This window comes from Camellia sinensis, chromosome 11, assembly GCF_055761805.1.
Source record: "Camellia sinensis isolate YWXY chromosome 11, ASM5576180v1, whole genome shotgun sequence".
Taxonomy (NCBI): Eukaryota; Viridiplantae; Streptophyta; class Magnoliopsida; order Ericales; family Theaceae; genus Camellia; species Camellia sinensis.
The window spans coordinates 9,960,432-9,983,196 of record NC_138971.1 but is presented as its reverse complement, the minus strand read 5'-3'; the positions used below and the strand labels follow the sequence as shown (position 1 = coordinate 9,983,196).

The window sequence follows — 22,765 nt, the reverse complement described above, 5'->3', positions numbered from 1 at the left end:
TAGTCAACAGGTATAACAGCAGCAACCAATGAGGAATTCTGGATTGGTAAGGTATCGATCTGCGTCGAGTTCCTATTTTGCAAGGCTCATTAATACTAGTGGTGGTGGTAGTGGAGAAAATTGTGATCAATTTGTCAATCCTCGGCCTTCAAGTTTAGAAACAGACTAAATTTTTGCTAGATTTATGTCCCGTGGTGGTACACAAGACTAAACTCCTGACAATCTATGTGATATTGGACAAAATTCTTCAGCAAATGAAGCTTTCCAACCATAATTTGTTGCAAATTTGAAGCAAGAAATTGATAATTTTTAGCAGTAGCAACACAATAGTGCTTATTTTATTTATTATATATATATACTCTTAACACATCACACATTTTTAGGTCATATTTTTATCACTTTTTATTATGTAACACACTTTAACACACTTTTTTAACTATCCCATTGTGGATGCTCTAAGACAAACAAAATGGGATGGCCACGTGAGGTGTTAGTAGAATTACTATTCATTTGCCAGGTGAAATCATGTTGGTCCCACAGAGCATTTTAGTAAGGAAAACTTTACAAAAATTGTAACCAAATTATTCTAAGAGAAAGATTAGAGCTACACATTTATTTACCATAAAAGTTTTATAAAAAAGTGTGTGATTATCTCAAGACTTTTATCATAAATAGATATGTGTTGTGATTTAATTGGTATATTATAAGATTCATGTATAAAATGAATTTAAATCATTCATTGGTATTTTTGGATAAAATTTTATTTTAATAAAATTTGAGTATTTCTATTTTGGATAAAATTATGACTATTTTAGTAAAATTTGAGTATCCCTAAATACACCTCAAAAAAAAAAAAATATTGTTGGACGTTTCACATTATATAAATAGAGATGTGTGATTGGTATTTAATTGATGTATTGTGAAATCCATAGACAAAATAAATTTGAACCACAAAATTGATGTTTTGGGATAAAATTGGGGTGGTTCTAATACACCTCAAAAAAATTGTTGGACATTCCGTATTTATGAATTTCATAGTTTATAAATAGAGTTGTGTGGTTGAGATTAATTGATGGATTGTGGGACCTATATACAAAATAAATATGGACACATTGATAATTATGGGTAAAATTATGAATATGTATTATCACTGTTTACTAAAATCGTGATGGGGGTACCTGTTGAGCCCAGTAGGATTTGTTGTGCTGCCAAAACAGTAACGCTTTGCTGTTGATTTTTTTTTTTTTTGGTTATTCTTCTTGGTTTTCCTTTTTTGTTGTTGCAAGTTTTTGCAATGATAGTACTTTGTTTGGTTTTGTTCCAAATCTAATTTTAAAAGAATAAATTAATTTGACAAAAATAAATACAAAAAAGATAGTTTCCAATTGTCAAAAACTATCTTCCCTCCAAAAAAGAAGAAAAGCACAAAAATGATTAGTGTTTTTTATGTTGTTCATTTTATTCACCAAACTAGTTTTTAGTTTTTTTAAAAAATAAAAAAGAAACAGAAACAAAACCAAACAAGTCGAGTGTTTATTTATTTATTTATTTATTTTTTGATAATTCACAAATACCCCACAAAATTAAATGTAATGTAAAGAAAAACTTTATTGGCATATTTTTATTTTATTTTTGAGAATGCATATGAGTTGGGATTTAATGTGCATGTATAGATTATTGTATTTTTTGTATTCTTTAAAAAGTCAAATAAAATTATTTATATTTTTTTTTAGATTGATATTTATTGGAGTATAACTAACTATTTTTATTGTCCACAGGTAATGACATATAATCTATAGATATTTATCATTATTTGATGACATAATGATGTACTTGAGGAAATATTTTTTTTACAATCACTACCTATTTATTTTTATCAAATTAATTTATACTTTAGAAAATAAAAAGTAAAAAACAGATTTGAAACAAAACCAAACAAGGTACTATCATTGCAAAAACTAGCAACAACAAACGAGGAAATCAAGAACAGCAACCAAAAAAAAAAAAAAAAAAAAAGAAAGAAAGAAAGAAAAAATAAGGATAATCAACAGTAAAACGCTGCTATTTTGGTAGCACAACACAAATCCTGCTACGCTTGGAGAGCAGCATGTCACGGCCTTAGTTATTTCCAAGCTATACGTGCGGGACTTAGACAATCACAAGTGTTACTTGATGATGCTAAGTCAACCTAACCCACAAACTTAGAAGAAAGACAAGTAAGAAGAAAAAGAGAATTTGAGAGAATGCCTTTATATTCACTTTGAGAAAGCTTACACAACTCTTGGATGGATTGAAACAAATGAGCTCTTCTTCTATTTATAGGCTCCTTAGGAGCATTCTAGAACACACAAGAAATTGTCATGTAGAAGTTTCCCGTGGAAGCCTTCTCATAAGTTATAAGATCATTCTAGAATGCTTTCTAGAAAGATGTATACAAATATTTACAAGTCTAGATATATGTACAAGTATATACTTGAATTCCCTAGGGCCTTCTAGAATTCTTCATAGTCTCCCATGTGCTAGAGTTTGCAAGGGAGTTCTAAATTATTCCATTGGCTCCTCATTCTTGCAAGCTCTTATCTGAATATTTTGGAGAATTTTGTAGGGATGTGACAAGCAGGTACCTCTATTCCAGTAAAATCCCCAAAAAAATGTTAAACATTCCACTTTTTATGAATTCCACATATAGAGATGTGTAGTTGAGATTTAATGGGTATATTGTGAGGCCTATGTACAAAATGAATTTGAATTATACATTGATATTTTTGGATAAAATTTTAGATGTGTATTTTTTTTAAATAAACCAAAAAAAAAATTATTGAACATTCTGCATCTTATGAAGTCCACATTTTATACATGCTCCCATAGCAATAACATATTTTGGGGCTATTAAAAAGTTTATTTTTTACCATGAATTAAGTAAAACCTGTCTAATACTAGGGTAATTGATATCAATATTGTGAGAGGGCGGTAAAACTAATAACCAAATTTTACCAAAGCAATAATACTAAGGCACATTTATTCATAAGTCCTATTTTTAATACTTGTGAACGAAGGCTCTATTTACACACCACCTTTTCTCTCAAGGCAAACCATTAATTAATTTTTTTTTATTACAATTTTAACTTTAAGTGAAATGACTATAGAGGACAAGTTATGATACACACCATTTGTGTATTTACCATAAAGGACAAGAATGAATATAATATAAATAATAAATTTCAAACTTGTTCCTTACGTATCTTCTCTGTCAAGAATCCAAAAACCCTAAATCCAAAACCAAAAACCTTCAACTTCTGTCAAGAATCCAAAAACCCTAAAACCAAAACCAAAAACCCTTCAACAAATAATCAAAAATATAGTATTATTGAAGATTTTGAATGGATTCAATGAAGGATGCATCTGAAAATTTTGATTTGGAACAATGGAGCAAGGAAAAGGTTATTTTTTTGTTGTTTTTGTTTTTGTTTTTGTTTTTGTTTTCGTTTTGTTTTCGTTTACTTGCTAAGTGGTAAATAGTTGGTATAGTTCGGTTAACCAGAGGTGGATATTATATCACTGTTCGACTTACTACAACCGAACAATATATAGTTGTTCGACTAACTACAATCGATCAAATTGCACCTGTTCGACTAACTACAACCGAACAAGTTGCATTTGTTCGGATTACTACGGTCGAACATTTTCAAAATATTCGGTTGATAAGAGTCGAACTCTATTCATATATTCGGTTAACAAAAATCCACCAATTTCGTTTCATTCGACTCTGTACTGTCGAACATTTATAATTTATTTATTTTTTCAGAATTGTGCATCCGTGGAATGCAGTAATGTTGGATTTGGGGGTCATGTTGACTACACGAGTCAATTTATTACTAATGAGGCAGTCTCATGTCGAAAATTAGTGGGCTTGTTTGGTTTGTTTTTGAGAGAGTTATTTTTGAAAAAAATTTGAGAGAGTTGTTTTAGAAATTTTTTTGGTTTGTTTGGTTGTATATTATGAGAGAAAATTTTTTTTTGGGGAGTATGGGATGATTTGATATTTTGGAAGAATTGAGTAGATGTGTGTGAGAGAAAAAGTGATTGAGAATGAGAGAGGAGAGAGAAAAAGTGATTGATTGATGTGTAAGAGAGAGAAGCGATTTTGAAAATTTTTTGAGAAAAATCTCAAACCAAACAATTTTTTGAATTTTTTTTTCTAAAACTCATCTTTAAAACTCAAACCAAACAAGCCCAGTATTTTTTGCTTTTTCTTTTCGGATGTTTAATGACTTTGTTGAATTTGACTTGTAGGTTTTCAAGAGCAAAAAAGAATTGCTCAGTTGGGTACGGGTCGCTGGAAGGAAAAATGGGTTTATGATTGTCATCAAGACATCGGACTATAGTGGTGGTCATAGAACACCAAGGATATATCTTACCCGTGAGAGAAGTGGTCAAAACAGAGCTCATAAGAAATTAAAGGAGATGATTCAAGCCAAAAAATTATGAAGATAACGGGTACAAAGAAATACGAGTGTCCCTTTGAGTTAAGGGCTCGTAAGTTGATGGCTGATGATGATTCGATGGCAGATGTAGCATGTGGAATGTATAACCATGCTCCTGCTAAACATTTTGAAGGACATTCATTTGCAGGGAGATTATCTGAGGAGGAAACATCATTATTAGTAGATATATCCAAAAGTATGGTCAGACCGAAAGAGATTTTGGTAACATTGAAACGAAAGGATGCTTTGAATGTAATCACTATGAAAACCATTTACAATGTACGTCATAGGAATAATGTTATTGAGAAAGCTGGGATATCACAAATGCAACATTTGTTGGGTGAGTTAGAAAAGCATAATTACATTGAGCGGCATAGGTGTGACAACAACACGATGACTGCCACAGACTTATTTTGGGTACATCCTATCAGTTTAGATTTGCTCCATTAATTTCCAAAGGTGTTGATTATGGATTGCACATATAAGACAAATTGATATCATCTTCCTCTTCTTGAGATAGTTAGTGTGACATCCACTGATATGTCATTCTCCGTAGCCTTTGCATATCTCCAATTTGAGCAGATTGATAACTACGTTTGGGTGTTAACTACATTGCGTAGTCTCTTGGATGACATTGTTATTCTTGAGGTGATTGTCATGGACAGGGAGCTTGCTTTGATGAATGCTATTGACAGAGAATTTTCTACATCTCGACATTTATTATGCCTGCTAGGTCCCTTAGTCTTGTTAATCCCGTGAACGAACTTGTGTGATTGAGTTGTAAATTTCCTTGTTGTTTTGTCTTCCTCGCTCGAGCGAAGAATGCATTTGGCAAAAATCTGAAAGAGATGAATGTGCGCTCAAGCGAAGGTTGCGTGGCTCGAGCGAAAAAGTACGTCTGCATAAAAACCTGAAAGAGTTGATTGTTCGCTCGAGCGAAGCCACTTATGGAAATCACGCGTGATAAGTTCCTCGCTCGAGCAAGAGAAGCTTCGCTCAAGCGAGCTTCACAGTCCAAGATTTCTATAAGTATTTGTTTTACTCCAAAACTAGGATTAGGTTTTTTAGATCTACTTTGAGGTTTTCTAAGGATTTCTTCTAGAGTATTTTCTGTGAGTTTTCCTTGATATTTTGAATGAGTATTAAACTCATGAATTGATTTTCAAAGATCAAGGAGGTCGATTGATTACATACAAGAGTAATCTTCTTCGGTGGATTCCGAAGATTCAAACGTGGAGTTTCAAAGGAGTTTGATTCTGTACGTAGTCGTTGATTCGACAAGTGAAGTTGTGGATTCAACTTCAGATTAATCAGTTCCTAGACGAAGGCTTGGTGAAAGAGTTACAAAAGGTTTGAAGACAAATTGGTTGAGTTAGGTAATTTGTTTGTTGTCTTTGTAATCTTTCTTTCTTCAGTAGTGGATTGATTAGTGGCGTTTCGCCCGTGGTTTTTGATTACAATTGAAGGTTCTTCAATTGTGGTTTTTCCACGTAAAAATCATTTGTGTCAATTTATTGTTTATTTCGAAAAAAACAATCTAAATCACTTTCGTAAGTGCTTGATGATTTAGATTGTGTGTTTTGAATGATTGGGAATTCAAATATTTTAATCTTGATCTAATCACGAATCACTTAGGATTTTCAATTGGCATCAGAGCAGGTCACTCTTTGTTTTATCAAAACTATAGGAGTGTGATTTTGTGTGATTGGTGATATGGATTCAATTCGTGAAGGTAACTCGACCCATAGACCTCCGTTACTTGATGGTACAAACTATTCTTATTGGAAAGCTCGTATGAGAGCATTTTTAAAATCCATCGATGAGAAAGTTTGGCACTGCGTGATCTATGGGTGGAGTGAACCTATTGTCACCATTGATGGTGTTGATATTCCTAAACTCCTTGATAAATGGGACACAACCGATTACCAAAACTCGAGTTGGAACAGTAAGGCTCTTAATTCCCTTTTTTGCTCTGTCACCCCTGAAGAGTTTCGTCGTATCTGCACGTGTGAGGTAGCAAAAGAGGCTTGGGACATTCTTGAAACAATTCATGAAGGTACTATTTCTGTCAAAAGGTCAAAACTTTAACGTCTCACCTCTGCCTTTGAAACCCTTTTTATGCGTGATGATGAGACGTTTGATGATTTCTATGCAAAACTTAGTGACCTCGTGAATTCTTGTTTCACACTCGGTAAAAAAATCCCTAAAGCTAAAGTTGTTGGAAAAATTTTGAGGTCTTTACCCGAGAGGTTCCAATCAAAAGTGACAGCCATTGAGGAGGCTCAGAATGTTGATACCTTTAAGCTTGATCAGTTGGTTGGAAACTTGCAGACTTATGAAGCCCACCAGATTTCTAAGAAAAAACAAAAAGATAGTGTGGCTTTCGCTAGTGCTCATGAGACTGCAAAAACTCCGGAGACTGAGTTTGATTTAGAGTCTGAGATGATAGCTATGTTCACTAAACAGTTTAAAAAAAATTTGAAGAAAAAGAAACCTAATTTTAGAGACCTTATTTCAAAAAACAAGAGTAATGAAAAACCCAAAACTTTTACACCAAAACTTGCTCCAAAAACTGAAAAGAAGATTGTAAAGGGGCAAGGGGTCAAGTGCTATGAATGTCAAGGGTTTGGCCATATTGCCCTTGAATGTCCTTCGAAAAAGAATCGAAAGAAAGTCTACACGGTGACTTGGGATGATTAAAGCAGGTCGGAGCAAGAACCCGAAGAACCTGAATTCGGTGAAGACGGGGATAGTGCTTTCATGGCATTTTGGTCCACTTTCACTCAACCTCTTCCAAAGCCAGCGGAATTTGTTCATGGTCAGAATCTGCATCACGCTCCCACCTTTGATGGAAGTAATTATTTGTATTGGAAGATCAGAATGAGGGCGTTTCTGAGAGCTTTTGACCCATAAGGCTGGCAAGCCATTGAAGAAAATACAAAAAGTGCTGACAATCCGAGCAATCAGAGAGTCTTGATTACTATTCGTGGAGTAATTTCTGATGAAGAACTGCAATGGGTTGCTCACTGCACAAAGGCTAAAGATGCATGGGAAATTCTGGGCCAATTTCATAAAAGGAGAGATTCACCTTCACCACCATCTAGCAACTTTCTTGCCTTAGTTGCTAGATTGGATGAGGTCAAGGAGAATGAGGAGCAAAAAGAGGATGATGAAACATCAGAAGACAATGATGAGATTAATGATGATGAACTACAACAAGCTTACGAAAAGCTTTACGAGGAATCTTTGAATTTGTCCAAAATCAATGACAAACTCTCTCTCAAGCTCAAAGCATACGAAAATGAGAATGTCAAGCTAAAAAGAGAACTTGTAACAGCAAAGCAGAATGTCATCAAGATCTCTAGTGACAGGCAAGACCTATGTGGGAAACTCCTATCTTGTGAAACTGAAAGGAATGAACTCCTAAAAGTGTATTCCACATATGAAGAGAAGCTTGAAAGTCTTGAGATGTCACAAGCTACATTGGAAGAGATGGTTTGTCAGAAAGATGAAGAACTCCAAATTACTAGAGCCACAATTGCTATGTGGAACAAAGGTTCCAAATCATTAGAAGACATCCTTGGGTCTCAATAAATGAGTTGTGATAAAAGTGGGCTAGGCTATGGTAATACGATAGCTCACAAAGGACAGGCCTCTACATCACATGACCTGAAGACTCAAGCAAAGGGAAAGTTGAAGGTAGACTAGGGTGATCCCTCTCTTCATCTACCTAAAGGGGGTAAGATCAACAAAAGGGAGGTAAAACCTGTTTTTATTTGTCATCACTGTGGTAGGTATGGCCACATTCGTCCTTATTGCTTTGAATTGTTTGGTAAGGTGTCTCAAAAGGGTATAAATTCGATTTGAGTTAGAAGACAACTTTACATGTCTAGGCGGAATACCAAGATTCATGAGGGTGTTCACAACGCCAAGACATTTACCAAGACCGCAAGACCTGATTTTGTTAAGACCAAAAAGATTTGGGTGAGAAAAGATGATTTGATTTGTGTAGTTGTTCACACTGCTCTAAAAGCACGTGGCTTACACATGTGGTATCTTGATAGTGGGTGCTCTCGTCACATATCCGGTAACAAATCCTACTTCATCTCCCTTGAAAAATATGAATGAAGGATTGTTACCTTTGGAGATGGCGGCACTTCTAGAGTCATTGATAAGGGCTCTATAAGTGTTGCTGGTCTTTCCAAGATGGAAAATGCCTTACTTGTTGATGGTTTTAAAGCAAATCTTTTGAGCATTAGTCAAATGTGTGATTCCCACCATGAAGTATTGTTTTCAAAAAATAAATGTGAAATTTTGGATAAAAAGGGAAATACTGTCTTGCATGGGGTTTGCACATCTGCTAACTGTTATGGGATTGTTACTACTAATGATCTCACTTGTCACTCTGCCATCATAAGTAACATTGATTTGTGGCATCAAAGATTAGGTCACATGAATTTCAAAGACCTAACTAAGATAGCCAACAAAGAGCTTGTGAAAGGAGTACCTAAACTGGGTAAGAATCTGAACCATGTGTGTGGACCATGTCAACTTGGAAAGCAAACCCGCGCCCCTCATAAAAAGGTGAACAGCTTTACAACCAAACGTCCTCTTGAATTGGTTCACATAGATTTAATGGGTCCTACTCGCACTGAAAGTATTAGAGGCAAAAGATATATTTTTTTAACTGTTGATGATTTTACTCGATTTTCTTGGGTAAATTTTTTAAGGGAAAAATTTGATACGTTTGATGCTTTCCAGGCCTTAGTCCTTAAAATCCAAAATGAACAGGGCGTTTCCATTGGACGTATAATAAGAATCCGAACTGATCATGGTCATGAATTTGAAAACAGTTTGTTTTCGGATCTTTGTGATATGCATGGAATTAAGCATGAATTTTCTGCACCTATTACTCCACAACAAAATGGAGTGATTGAGAGGAAGAACAGAGTTGTTCAAGAAATGGCTAGGGTCATGCTCCTTAGTAAGAAACTTCCTCCAAAGTTTTGGGCTGAAGCCCTAAATACTGCTGTTTATGTCATAAATCGCGTGTATTTAAGGCCCGGCACTTTACAAACTCCATATGAATTGTGGAAGGGATTGAAACCTAATGTAAAATACTTCAAAACTTTTGGGAGTAAGTGTTACATTTTCAAAGATAGAGAGCCTTTGGGCAAATTTGACTCCCGAAGTGATGAATGTATTTTTCTAGGGTATTCAACCACTAGTAGGGCTTTTCGAGTCTATAACCTGCGAACTTCTTCTTTAATGGAATCAATCAATGTGGTTATAGATGACATAGGTCCCCCTACTCCAGCAACAAATGAGGATGACAATGGTGAGTCTCCAATCCTGGATACTGAACCACAAAGTCAAAGAGAAGCTGAGGTCCAAGCACAAGAAGTTGAGACAGCACCATCCTCACAGGTCAGTCAAAGTCCAAAGAATGCACAAAGAGACATCACTCCTGATGCTTTTGTCACCGCAAGTCCTGTGTTCAAACCATCAGCAAGGGTGAAACTGAATCATCCAGCTCAACAGGTGATTGGAAGTGTATCAGATCTAATGAAAACCCGAAGACAGATTCGGGATGAGGTATCACATATGTGTTATGTTTCATTAATTAAACCTAAGAATTTTAAAGAGGCCTTGCTAGATTATAGTTGGGTCAATGCTATGCATGAAGAATTAGGTCAATTTGAACGTAATAATGTTTGGGCTCTAGTTCCCAGATCTAGAGACATGAATGTGATAGTTACCAAGTGGATCTTTAAAAATAAATCTGATGAGAATGGTACTGTGGTTAGGAATAAAGCCAGGTTGGTTGCTCAAGGCTACACTCAAGTAGAGGGTGTTGACTATGATGAGACGTTTGCCCCAGTTGCACGTCTTGAATCTATTCGTATTTTACTTGGTGTTGCATGTTTTCTTGGTTTCGAATTGTTTCAAATGGATGTGAAAAGTGCCTTTCTGAATGGGTACTTGAAAGAAGAGGCATATGTTGAGCAACCAAAAAGGGTTTGAGGACCCTAAATGTCCAAATCATGTCTACAAGTTAGACAAGGCTTTGTATGGATTGAAAAAAACCCCTCGGGCTTGGTATGATAGACTTACTACATTTCTTCTTGATAATGACTTTCAAAGGGGTAGTGTGGATAAGACTTTATTTGTGAAACATACTAAGTCTTATATTCTTATTGCTTAGATTTATGTTGATGATATTGTGTTTGGATCCACTGCTGATCATCTTGTGAAATATTTTTCGGATTGCATGACACATGAGTTTGAGATGAGCATGATGGGAGAGTTGTCTTATTTTTTGGGTTTTCAAATTAAACAGTCTCCTTCAGGTATGTTTGTTTCTCAATCTAAGTATGCCAAAAATCTTGTGTCAAAGTTTGGTCTTGAGTCTGCCAAACATGCACACACTTCCATGAGCACCAGTCTTCACCTTTCCAAAGATTCCTCTGGTACTGATGTTGATCCTACCCTGCATAGGAGTATGATAGGGAGTCTTCTTTACCTCACAGCCAGTCGTTCTGATATTGTTTTCAGTGTAGGTGTTTGTGTCCGTTACTAAGCCAGCCCTAAAGAGTCTCATCTACTTGCTGTCAAACACATCATTAAATATGTTAATGAGACATTGGAGTATGGGGTTTGGTTTTCTACTGATACTACAACTAAAATTATTGGTTTTTCTAATGCCGACTGGGCAGGGTGTGCTGATGATAGGAAGAGTACATCCGGGGGGTGTTTTTACCTTGGGAATAATTTGGTTTCCTGGCATAGTAAAAAGCAAAATGCCATCTCCCTTTCGACTGCTGAGGCTGAGTACATTGCTGTAGGGAGTTATTGTGCACAAATGCTGTGGATGAAGCAAATACTTCATGATTATGGGATAGAACAGAACACTCTCACTTTTTTTGTGATAACACAAGTGCCATAAACATTTCAAAAAATCCTGTCCAACACTCTCCTACCAAACACATTGACATCCGTCATCATTTTATTCGAGAGTTAGTGGAAGAAGGCCTTGTTTTTCTTGAACATGTACCCACTGAGCATCTAAAAGCTGATATTTTTACAAAACCCCTTGATCTTCTTCGGTTTGAGTTCCTTAGAAAGACCTTGAGCGTGCATGCTACCAGTGAGTGCCCACAAGAAAGAAAAGTTGAAAAAAAAAAGGGGAATCATTGATTGAGGGGGAGCCTTCGCGTTTACTCAACAAATACCCCGTGATCCCTAGTGGTTTGACTTTTTTCTATGATGTTCAGTTACTCTTGCCGGAGGTCCAACCATTCGATCACTACGAGGATTAACTCTAGTTCTGTGGCCTCTCATGGATTGCACACACACACATTATGTTTGTGAGCTCTCATGCTGGTTTCTGAGTTGTACATTCTCATGTAGCTTATGTTCATTGTCTATGAGTTTATCTGACTTGCTCATGATTATTTGCTTCAGCTTGTCAAAATTGCAAATTGGCGGGCTTCATGGTTTGTAGATTATTTCATCTTAGTATCACCTTCATGCTCTTGTGCTCACTCCCTTCTATTTCAGGTTTCATAACATAGCGTGAGTATTGTTTTTTTGTTGGGAAAAAAAAAAGGTTTTTGGTATCTTTTAGTTTTTTTCTCTCTTTGTTTTTTTGTTTCTCTTCGCTCAAGCGAAGGATTGCTTGCTCGAGCGTGCTTCTGCTGCTGAGTTAGACCTGAGAGCGTATGTTTTTGGCTCGAGCGACCCCTTCCGCATAATTGTCCTCGCTCGACCGAGAGAGTCTTCGCTTGAGCGACCTGTCGAGGTTTAAATACTGCTACTGCGTCTCTTTGTTTCATTTTTTTTGCCCTCTTTGCTTCAAGTGTTGTCTCTTTCACTTCCGTGGGCAATTTCCCTTCCATTCGTGTTCCTCCCTTGGATTTTTGCTCGTATTTGGGACTTCATCCTTTTCTTCATCTGCATTCTCCGTTTTTGGTAAGTTTTTTTTTTTTCTTTTCTTTTCTCCTAGTTTTTACTTCTCATTGTGCAATGTGACTGTCAATCTACTCTGTCATAATCTAGGGTTCGTCATTTTTGCTTTTGGTTACTTCATATTGATTTCGTGTCTCTCTCTTGTCTCTAGAGTTAGTAATTTGAAGCATTGTGCTACGTTATTTTGCTAGGGTTTCATTTGGGGTTTTTATTTCGTGTTTACTATCCTAATCTCTGTGGGTGGTTTAATTTGTTTATTTAGTGTTTAACATTTTCATGTTTAATTTGTGGTCTTAGCACATTGATTAGTCTGTGTCTGTTATTTTCTAATTAGTTTGTTGTTCATAACATTCATATTCTGCTAACTTTTTATGCTTATTTTTCTAACATTCTTGGACTAATGGTGTTTTCCTGGTTACTTTGTTTGGATTTTGGGCTTCCTCATTTTTTTCATTGGTTATCTTGTGTTGTGGGTTGTTGTTTCTCTCTGTGATTGTCCTATTCTTGTGGGTTGTTTAGTTATGGCTGAGTCTTCAAAGTGTCGCAAGACTACTGTTTCCTGTCCCCCATTCAATACTGATAAGTTCGAATCCAAAGAAAAGTCTAAGTTGTTTAGAGAGTTTTATGTCACTCGTAAAGTCCATTTAGAGAGAAATGTCCTCCCTAGTGCTTTTGAGTTACTACCCATTCGTTCATTGTTCGATGTCTTAGGAGGTGATCAAGTGTTGCATTTTTCGGGGCCACAAAATCTGAGTCTTATCCGTGAATTTTATTGCAATATCCAATAAAATATTTGGATATTTTAAGAATCGAATGGATAAAGAAGGTACTTGGGACTTAGAAGGTGATGCTAACACTATGTGGAACTCGATGGCCAATTGTATAAGGAGAATCTCAAGGGAAGTGCTTGGAGAGTCGAAAGGAACGGGGCCCAGCTCTAGGGAAACTTGGTGGTGGAGGGAAGAGATTCAAGCGGTAGTTAAGGCAAAAAAAGAGTGTTTTAAAAAGTGGCAGAATGAAAGAACTGAGGAAAACCTTAAGAGCTATAGATTGGCTAATAAGGAGGTCAAGAAAGTAATGAGAGAGACCAAGTTGAAAGTATATGATGACCTATACACTAGACTAGGTAGTAAGGAGGGAGAGAAGAGGGTATACAAACTTGCTAAGATACGAGAGAGGAAAATAAGAGATTTTAATCAAGTAAAGTGCATCAACAGTGAGGATTCTAAGGTATTGGTAAAGGATGATGAGATTAAGGAAAGATGGAAGAATTATTTTGAGAAACTATTAAATGAGGAACATGGAGGTACGACAATAAGGGAAAAAATAGCCAGTAATACAATAAACCAAGACTATAGGTTCTATCGCAGGATTAGAAACTTTGAAGTGGAAATTACACTTAAGAAGATGAAATCAAATAAGGCTTTAGGACCCGATGATATCCCTATTGAAGCTTAGAAGTGTTTGGGTAAAAAGGGAGTTGGTTGGTTGACTAGGTTGTTTAGCAAAATTTTGTTGACTAGAAACATGCCAGATGAGTGAAGGAAGAGTATTTTAGTGCCAATCTATAAGAATAAAGGTGAGGTCCAGAATTGTAACAACTATAGAGGAATCAAGCTAATGTGTCATTTAATGAAAGTGTGAGAGAGGGTGATGGAACGCCAATTGCGAGATATAACAGAGGTGTCAGAGAATCAATTTGGGTTTATGCCTGGTAGGTCAACAATGGAAGCGATCTATCTTTTGAGGAGAGTAATAGAAAAGTATAAAGAAAAGAAAAGAGACATTCATATGGTGTTTATCGACCTTGAGAAAGCATATGACAGAGTGTCCCAGGTTATAATATGGTGGGTGTTAGAGAAGAAAGGGGTGACAAAATGTTACATTGACATGATTAGGGACATGTATGAAAGGGTGGTGACCACTATTAGATCGCCAGTTGGAGAGACAAATGAATTTCCTATCACTGTAGGGTTACATCAAGGATCTACCTTAAGTCCTTATCTTTTTGCGTTAGTTATGGACGAGTTGACGATAAATATTCAGGATGACGTGCCATGGTGTATGCTTTTTGCAGACGATATTGTGCTAGTGGATGAGACTAGAGAAGGAGTTAACACAAAGTTAGAGATTTGGAGAAAAGCTCTTGAATCTAAAGGATTCCGGATAAGCAGAACTAAGACCGAATACATGGAGTGCAAATTTAATAACAGTAACAATGAAAGCAGAGGAGAAGTGAAGATTGAGAACCAAGAATTGCCTAAGAATGAACATTTTCGTTATTTAGGGTCTATTATCACAACAGCGGGAGAGATTGATGCAGATGTGGCCTATAGGATTAAGGCGAGATGGTGTAAGTGGAGAAGTGCGTCTGGGGTATTGTGCGATAAACGAATACCCACTAGACTAAAAATTAAGTATTATAGAATGGCTATTAGACCAGCTATGTTATATGGGACAGAGTGTTGGGCAACCAAGAAACAACATGTAGATAAGATGAGTGTGGCTGAGATGGGGATGCTAAGGTGGATGTGTGGTAAGACTAGACAAGGCAGGATTATGAATGAGTGTATTCGGGAATGGGTAGGAGTAGCACCGATAGAAGATAAGTTGAGAGAGAATCGTTTGAGATGGTTTGGTCATATTCAATGGAGACCAATAGAGGCAGTAGTGAAGAGATGCGATGCTGTAACGGTAGATGGAAGTGTTAGGAGACGGGGTAGACCTAAATTAACGTTGACTAGCGTTTTAAATAGAGATATGAATCTACTTAATTTGACTAATGAAATGGCCTTTGATAGGGCCGCGTAGGGAAGAAGGATTCATGTAGCCGACCCCATTTGATGGGACTTAAGGCTTGGTTTGGTTTGGTTTGGTTTGGTTTATCCATTCTATTCACAAAGAAATTCCGGCATCTTTTACCACTTGGGTTAGGAAGAAGTCTTTTGTTATCACTGGGGATGTTTTTCGGATGTTTCTTGATCTTCTCGAAGTCCCGAATTTTCGTTTTCCTCTCCTTACTCGTACTGGTATTAATTTTGATCAAGTTGCTTTTGCATTTTGTGGTTGTTCCTGGACTTGGTTTGCCGGGGCACTCATTCAGCAAAATGAGTTGCTTCCTAGGTTTCGCCTTTTGAATATCATTGTTTGTGCTAATCTTCATGTGACTTCTCATTCTTCGCACATTACCCAAGATCAGGGTTATGTGTTGTATTGCATTGATCAAAGGCTTCCTATTGACTTGCCTGAGATGATAGTCACGAAGATGATTTCTGTTTTTGAGGGACGTAAGTCCTTAGGCCTTCCATATGGATGCTTGCTTACTCGTTTTCTCACTTCTCTTCATGTTCCGATTTATGATGATGATGAGTTTGCTTCTCCTATCAAACCCATTACTAAATTGACAGTCTCTCAGAGTCAAGCTCATGTACGAGGGGGTGTGTCGGGAGTTGGGTTGTCTGGTGCAGGTGATGATCCACTTGCTGAGGAGGAGGAGTTTGATGCAGCTACTGCTGGTGCACCGGATCTGCTTGAGATGCGTCCTAAATCATTTCATGGCCAGCTGCAGCAGTTTGAGTAGTCTGTCACGCATCGGCTTGACCAGTTGGATGCTCGAATGGATACACTTGACAGTCGCCTTGATGAGTAGAGCACTAAGCTTGCACAAATTCTCTCCTTACTCCAGATGCAGCAGCCACCTCCTCCTGATTCTTAGTTTTTGACAGTCTTTGGCTCATACTTTTTGGACAGTTTTTTTGTTCTTGTCTTGGACATTTTTCTTGTTTCTTGTTTTGTTTGTCACTCCCGGACAAAAAGGGGGAGTATGATTTTTGGGGGTATATGGGTATATGTTTGGGGGATATATATATTGGGGATACGCATATGTTTTTGCAGGCAGGGTTTATCTTTTTGGGGTGATGTATATGGGATACTCATGATGTTTTTGTAGGCAGCACTTGGACTAATGGTTAACATGTTATATTGTTTATATTGGAATTTACGTTGTTAGATGTAGATAGTTATGGTTGCTAATGATGTTGATAATGGGTTTCTGTTTTTTTTAAGTCTTGATGGTTTCTTATGATGAATAACAATTCTCTCCAAGTTTATGTTGTGCAGATTGTGTACTTTGTGCAGATTGTTTTTCCATCAAGATTGGTTTGGTAGTTGGTTCTTTTTCTGGTTTTTAGTTGGTTTGTTTAGTTTGTTCGTTTGTTTAGGAAATTTTGTTAGAAAGTTTTGTCCGGGTATTGACAAAGGAAGAGATTGTTAGGTCCCTTAGTCTTGTCAATCCTGCGAACAAACTTGTGTGATTGAGTTGTAAATTTCCTTGTTGTTTTGTCTTCCTCGCTCGAGCGAAGACTGCGTCTGGAAAAAACATGAAAGAGATGAATGTGCACTCGAGCGAAGCTTGCATGGCTCAAGCGAAGAAATGCGTCTGCATAAAAACCTGAAAGAGTTGATTGTTCGCTCGAGCGAAGGTTGCATGGCTCGAGCGAAGCCACTTATGGAAATCACGCGCGATAAGTTCCTCGCTCGAGCAAGAGAAGCTTCGCTCAAGCGAGCTTCACAGTCCAAGATTTCTATAAGTATTTGTTTTACTCCAAAACTAGGATTAGGTTTTTTAGATCTACTTTGAGGTTTTCTAAGGATTTCTTCTAGAGTATTTTCTGTGAGTTTTCCTTGATATTTTGAATGAGTATTAAACTCATGAATTGATTTTCAAAGATCAAGGAGGTCGATTGATTACATACAAGAGTAATCTTCTTCGGTGGATTCCGAAGATTCAAACGTGGAGTTTCAAAGGAGTTTGATTCTGTACGTAGTCGTTGATTCGACAAGTGAAGTTGTGGATTCAACTTCAGATTAATCAGTTCCTAGACGAAGGCTTGGTGAAAGAGTTACAAAAGGTTTGAAGACAAATTGGTTGAGTTAGGTAATTTGTTTGTTGTCTTTGTAATCTTTCTTTCTTCAGTAGTGGATTGATTAGTGGCGTTTCGCCCGTGGTTTTTGATTACAATTGAAGGTTCTTCAATTGTGGTTTTTCCACGTAAAAATCATTTGTGTCAATTTATTGTTTATTTCGAAAAAAACAATCTAAATCACTTTCGTAAGTGCTTGATGATTTAGATTGTGTGTTTTGAATGATTGGGAATTCAAATATTTTAATCTTGATCTAATCACGAATCACTTAGGATTTTCAATGCCGATGGCATATTAGTAGAAATGTATTGGTGAAATGCAAGAAAATGTTTAAGAGTAAGGAGGAATGGGACAAGTTTATTTCTTTATGGAATTTCTTAATAGTCTCCTTAACTGAGCTTGAATACAATGAACACCTTGCTAGGCTACTTGCGGATTTTGATACATATCCTGAGGCAGTGCAATATGTGTCACAAAGTTGGTTAATTCCATATAAGGTTAAGTTTGTTGTCGTATGGACAGATAGTTGTATGCACTTCGGGAATGTTACAACCAACAGGTAATATATATTTGTCTACCTTACACTATTAGGCATTATGATTTTGATTATTTAAACTTGATTATGTTAATTGTTTCCATTGTACACAGGGCTGAAAGTGCACATGCAAAATTGAAACGGCAACTTGGTTCTAACCACGTAAATTTTGAGTGTTCTTGGACCAAGATCCATAGTTTGCTTAAGTTGAAGCATGTTGATATTAAGGCATCGTTTGAGAAGAGTTTAACCGTTGTACAACACCAGTTCAAACCATCCCATTTTAGAGAGCTCCAAGGCAATATCTCTATTACTACATTAGATCATATCTTAGCAGAGAGTAAGCGAGCGAATGATGTTGGCATTGATGCTTCAGTATGTGGATATGTTGTTCGACAAACACACGGGTTACCGTGTGCCCATGAGATTGTGGATTACATTCAACAGGGTCATCTAATACCACTTGATAGCATTAACCCACACTGGAGGACTCTTGAGGTAGTACAAAAGTTAAAGAATGATAAAGTGGAATTGAGTTGTGAACCAAAGTTTGATCTCATACTTAAGCGATTCAATGCATCTGATTACACTATGCAGTTAGAAATTCTACATAAGTTAGAAGAGATAGTAGATCCGCAAAGTAGTTTTCTCATTGAGCCGGATGTGAAGCCCAACCCTCGAGGTAAGGGACATAAGAAGATAGATGTATCTACGCGTCGAGACCCATGTGCATTTGAGCTAGTTCAGTCTAGACATGATAGCCACTCACCTATGGGCACCCAAATCCCCACACAAGATTCTGTCAAAGTACATAAAAAAGGGCCGCAAAAGAGCAGGTACATGTAATCATTTTTTACTTACATTTTTGTTTATGATAAATTACATGTTTTGTTGTTCATGTGTTGATGTCTTCCTTGTTGAATAGGTATATCAGACGCGTACAAATACGACTTATTCATATGTTGATGCCCTCCCAGTTGGATTGAAATCGTACATACATCTTATCAAGGATGTAGATGTCGATGGCAATTGTAGGTTTAGGGCTATTGCTGGGTTGATGGGGTTTACAGAGGCTGAATGGGGTCACGTCATGCGTGATCTCCTACAGGAATTGCACATACACATAGACCATTACACTCATCTATATGGTTCACATGACAAGATTGAAGAACTGACCCATATTCTATCATACTTTGAGCCAAATCCAGGGTATCACCATTGGATGACTATGCCTGACATGGGTCATCTTATTGCATCTTATTATAGTGTGGTATTGTACCACTTATCTGCACAACAATGCCTTACTTTCCTCCCCCTACGATCAGTGCCAATATCACAACTTTGAGATTGCTATTGGGTTTGTTAATGGGAATCATTTTCTCCATGTATAGTATTATGGTTTGTGTAATACATTTATCATTTTGTACTGCATCGCTCTCATACTTAAAGCTTTGTCAATGTAGGTGTTCATGTTACCGGGTCATCCAGTTCCACCGATAGCTACCAATTGGTGCAAGTTTCATCATTCCTGTGCGGCTGGATGGGGTACTGCATATAGTCGCCGAATTGAGCATTTTAAAGAAGTTGTTCATTTAGGGGCAGCTACTAGAGAGACATTTGATTGTATTAACTTTGATGAGTAATGATGTATGTGAGTTGAGTTGTAGTTATGAAATTTAAATAGTTACCGATACATTTTTGTGGATTAGCATTTAAATAGTTGGGTTAGATTAAGCTTAGAGTTAATTTAATGCACATGGTAGTACTTGTTCATTGCGGTGTATCAAATGCATTGGCATAATACTTCCTGTTGATTACCAAAAATACAAACCATGAATATCTGGTCGTTACAAAATATTGGTAGAGTAATTTTTGTTCATTACAAAACAACAAAAACATCAAAAGAGTACTTCTTTTCCATTACAAAATAACAAAACAAGATTACCACAAAACAAACTACCTATCATGTACTCGTCTCCTACGATTGTATGTTCGAAATGGAATAGAACTAGGTCCAGCCTCATCGATTTGTTGACCCTGAAGAACACGTGACATCCTTTTAATGGCCTCATATAACTTATCTGGCTCACGAACACTAGCATCATGGCCCGCCTCGATGATAGGATGTGCAATCCGTAGTGCATGATCAATACACTGAATTAAAAACAAATACAATTGTAATTAGCACATGCCATCCTTAAAAAAAATTGTAAACGATGTGTGCGCAATATTATCATACCTCAACGTCCTACACATCAGATGGACTATCCTGTGCACGTAGGTCAAAACCAGACCGATGTGTGGGGTTCTGGATATATAAGTGTGTGATGTTTGTATACCACTGCATGTAACCATCAACACAATCAGCCGGACGTCTGACTGGGGTACTCCTCCTCCGAGCAGATAAAATATGATTATCCCAACTCTCCTATATCTGATTAAGATATTGATACATCACTCTATATCGGCTTGCTGTGACACCTCTAACAACACAAACAAGGTCGAGTGGCGCAGGTGGGATGGTCTGAACCCCACCAAACTGTCTAAGAACCCTTTCAAGATGATAGGGTTCAACTACATCCAAACACTTCAAATAGTCGCTGTAGAATGTGATCTCATGACATGGGTGATGTTGACGGCAATCTCGATATGGATCCCACGTAACCTAAGAGAGAAACACAAATGAAATCTTGACAAGTGACATGGAATGAGAACACGTAATTGAACTAATATTAATTGTTATACCTCATCAAATGCCAATCTGTCAAGCTCCTCCCATAACGCCTGTAGGTGTGATACCGTTGAACCAACTTCCCGATGAGGAGTCCATCGATGCACGTGAGACAATTGTATAGTATATTCCATGTTTTAGTGAGGTCTAAATGGCCAGAAATGCTCATAAATCCATGCCTTCAACAATGTCATATAACCAGCCATATGTCGAACAGCTGATCTAGTGGCAAATCCCAACTGTCTGTATAAATATGCCAATGTAGCTGCACCCCAAGAATATGTATGAATATTAATTACATCCATCAACAACTGCAAGTAAACAACAGGAACTCTAGTCCTACTCTTGTCGCTGAACAGTGTACATCCTAATAGAAATAGCAAATATGCTCTGGCAGCACAAACTATGGTCTCCCCGATGTCTGAATCTTTGCAACCACTGAATTTTCTCCATAACCACTCCAGCTTTATTGATTGTCCCCTAGCAGATGATAGCTCCTCAGTTGCTTTAGCATCATCAACTTCTAATGCAGCTACCACAAGTGCATGTGCCTGTTGATCTGTCAAAGTTGCAGCACTAACTGATCTACTTGTGATAGGGATCCCCAAGATGGTACCTACATCATCTAACGTCATTGTCATCTCACTAACTGTCAAATGGAAAGTATTTGTCTCTAGTTGTCATCGCTCAACAAATGCAGAAATGACAATCCTATTCACGAACTGATATGTGCAATGGACCAAAGAAAATAGGCCTGACTGCTGCACAATGTCTCTAAACCTTCTATTGTCGGTTCTTGACCACCATCGCCACTCAAGAATCTTGGACGCATGATTATAACACCTTAAGGGATTCCTCTCTTGCAAGGTAATTAATAATTAACATAAATAATGTGGTTCAATAAATAATTAAATGAATGAAACATGGTAAAAAATATATACTACCTTCTGATCCCATATAGTTGCTGCAATATGTGCCTTGAAGCTCTTCAGTACTGATGGATCTGATGGCCTCCCAAGAAACGGACTAGTGAGTACATCTTCAACCTAATCAACATCAACAGCATCATCATCATCCCCCGAACCATTATCAATCACATCCTCTTCTAAGATTTGAGGTGCTTTCTCTAATACAATATCATAACCCCGACCTTTATTTCGACCCCGACCTCGACCTTGACCTTGGGCACGAGCAAGATTTGTTAATGCATGACGTCGTCTCTCTGAGCCAATGGGTGGAATACATGAAGGGTCATCCATTTCTGAAAATGAAACAAAAAACAATAAAGTTAACAGAAGTAAGACAAATCATTTATGTTAAAATACTCACACCTCTGAAGCACCAACACTTCAAGAAAGGTGCCATAGCGGTGCCAAACGTGGGAACACGACAAGGATATGTATGTGACACGCCACATGGCATGTCCCTTTATTTAATTAATTTGCTTCTAAGGGACATGACAAGGATATATATACACATTGAATTAATGCTCATTTTTGGTGTGCAACCACTGCTAGATTCACTATATTTTTTTATTAATTAATTAGTAAATTGAATTGTTAAATGATGGCCAACTATCTCCCACCAAATTCAAACATGAACTGCTCACCTAATAATACTATGTATCTAAAGGTGACACTAAATCTTGTGACCAAAGAGTTCATATTCAAACATATATTATTATATGTGAAAAATTGTAGACAAATTGGTTTTGACAAGCAAGAAAGTCTCAACAACACAATTCACATGAATTTTTCCTATATGTTTTCATTTTAGTTTGGCCCAATGTTTTCAACAACACAAGTCATATTTTCTAGTCATAGATGTTATTTTCATGACAGCAACAGTTGAATAAAACTTTTAAGTATCATCTTCACTTTCCAGTTTTTATAAGATTTTCACCATAAAATCTTTTCAAAATCATCGAGGTGGCAATCTTGCTGATATTATTAAGAAAACTAATGGATCTGAGATGTCATGTTAGTAGTAAAATAATCCCAAGTCAAATGCTGGTTTTCTTTAGCAATATAAGAATGATTCATGTCAAAGTGACAATCATTTTCTTTTTCTTTTAATTTTCCTTTTAGTTTTATTTTTATTTTTATGCGCCACATCAATCGATAT

General features: G+C 36.9%; 1 protein-coding gene across 1 annotated transcript; it reads left to right on the top strand.

The window, feature by feature from the left end:
- Positions 1-17,701: 17,701 nt before the first annotated feature.
- Positions 17,702-19,553, top strand: LOC114296106 (uncharacterized). The gene is made up of 4 exons (XM_082894811.1): positions 17,702-17,934; positions 18,024-18,717; positions 18,836-19,180; positions 19,374-19,553. The coding sequence occupies exons 1-4, from the start codon at positions 17,702-17,704 to the stop codon at positions 19,551-19,553; spliced, it is 1,452 nt and encodes a 483-aa protein (XP_082750937.1).
- The last annotated feature ends 3,212 nt before the right edge of the window (positions 19,554-22,765 follow it).

Excerpts from the sequence above, each read along its gene's own strand:
- LOC114296106 (XM_082894811.1), top strand. The coding sequence starts at position 17,702 with ATGTTTAAGAGTAAGGAGGAATGGGACAAGTTTATTTCTTTATGGAAT. Across the intron at positions 18,718-18,835 it reads CCACACAAGATTCTGTCAAA|GTATATCAGACGCGTACAAA; the intron begins GTACATAAAAAA and ends CTTGTTGAATAG. Across the intron at positions 19,181-19,373 it reads TTGCATCTTATTATAGTGTG|GTGTTCATGTTACCGGGTCA; the intron begins GTATTGTACCAC and ends TTGTCAATGTAG.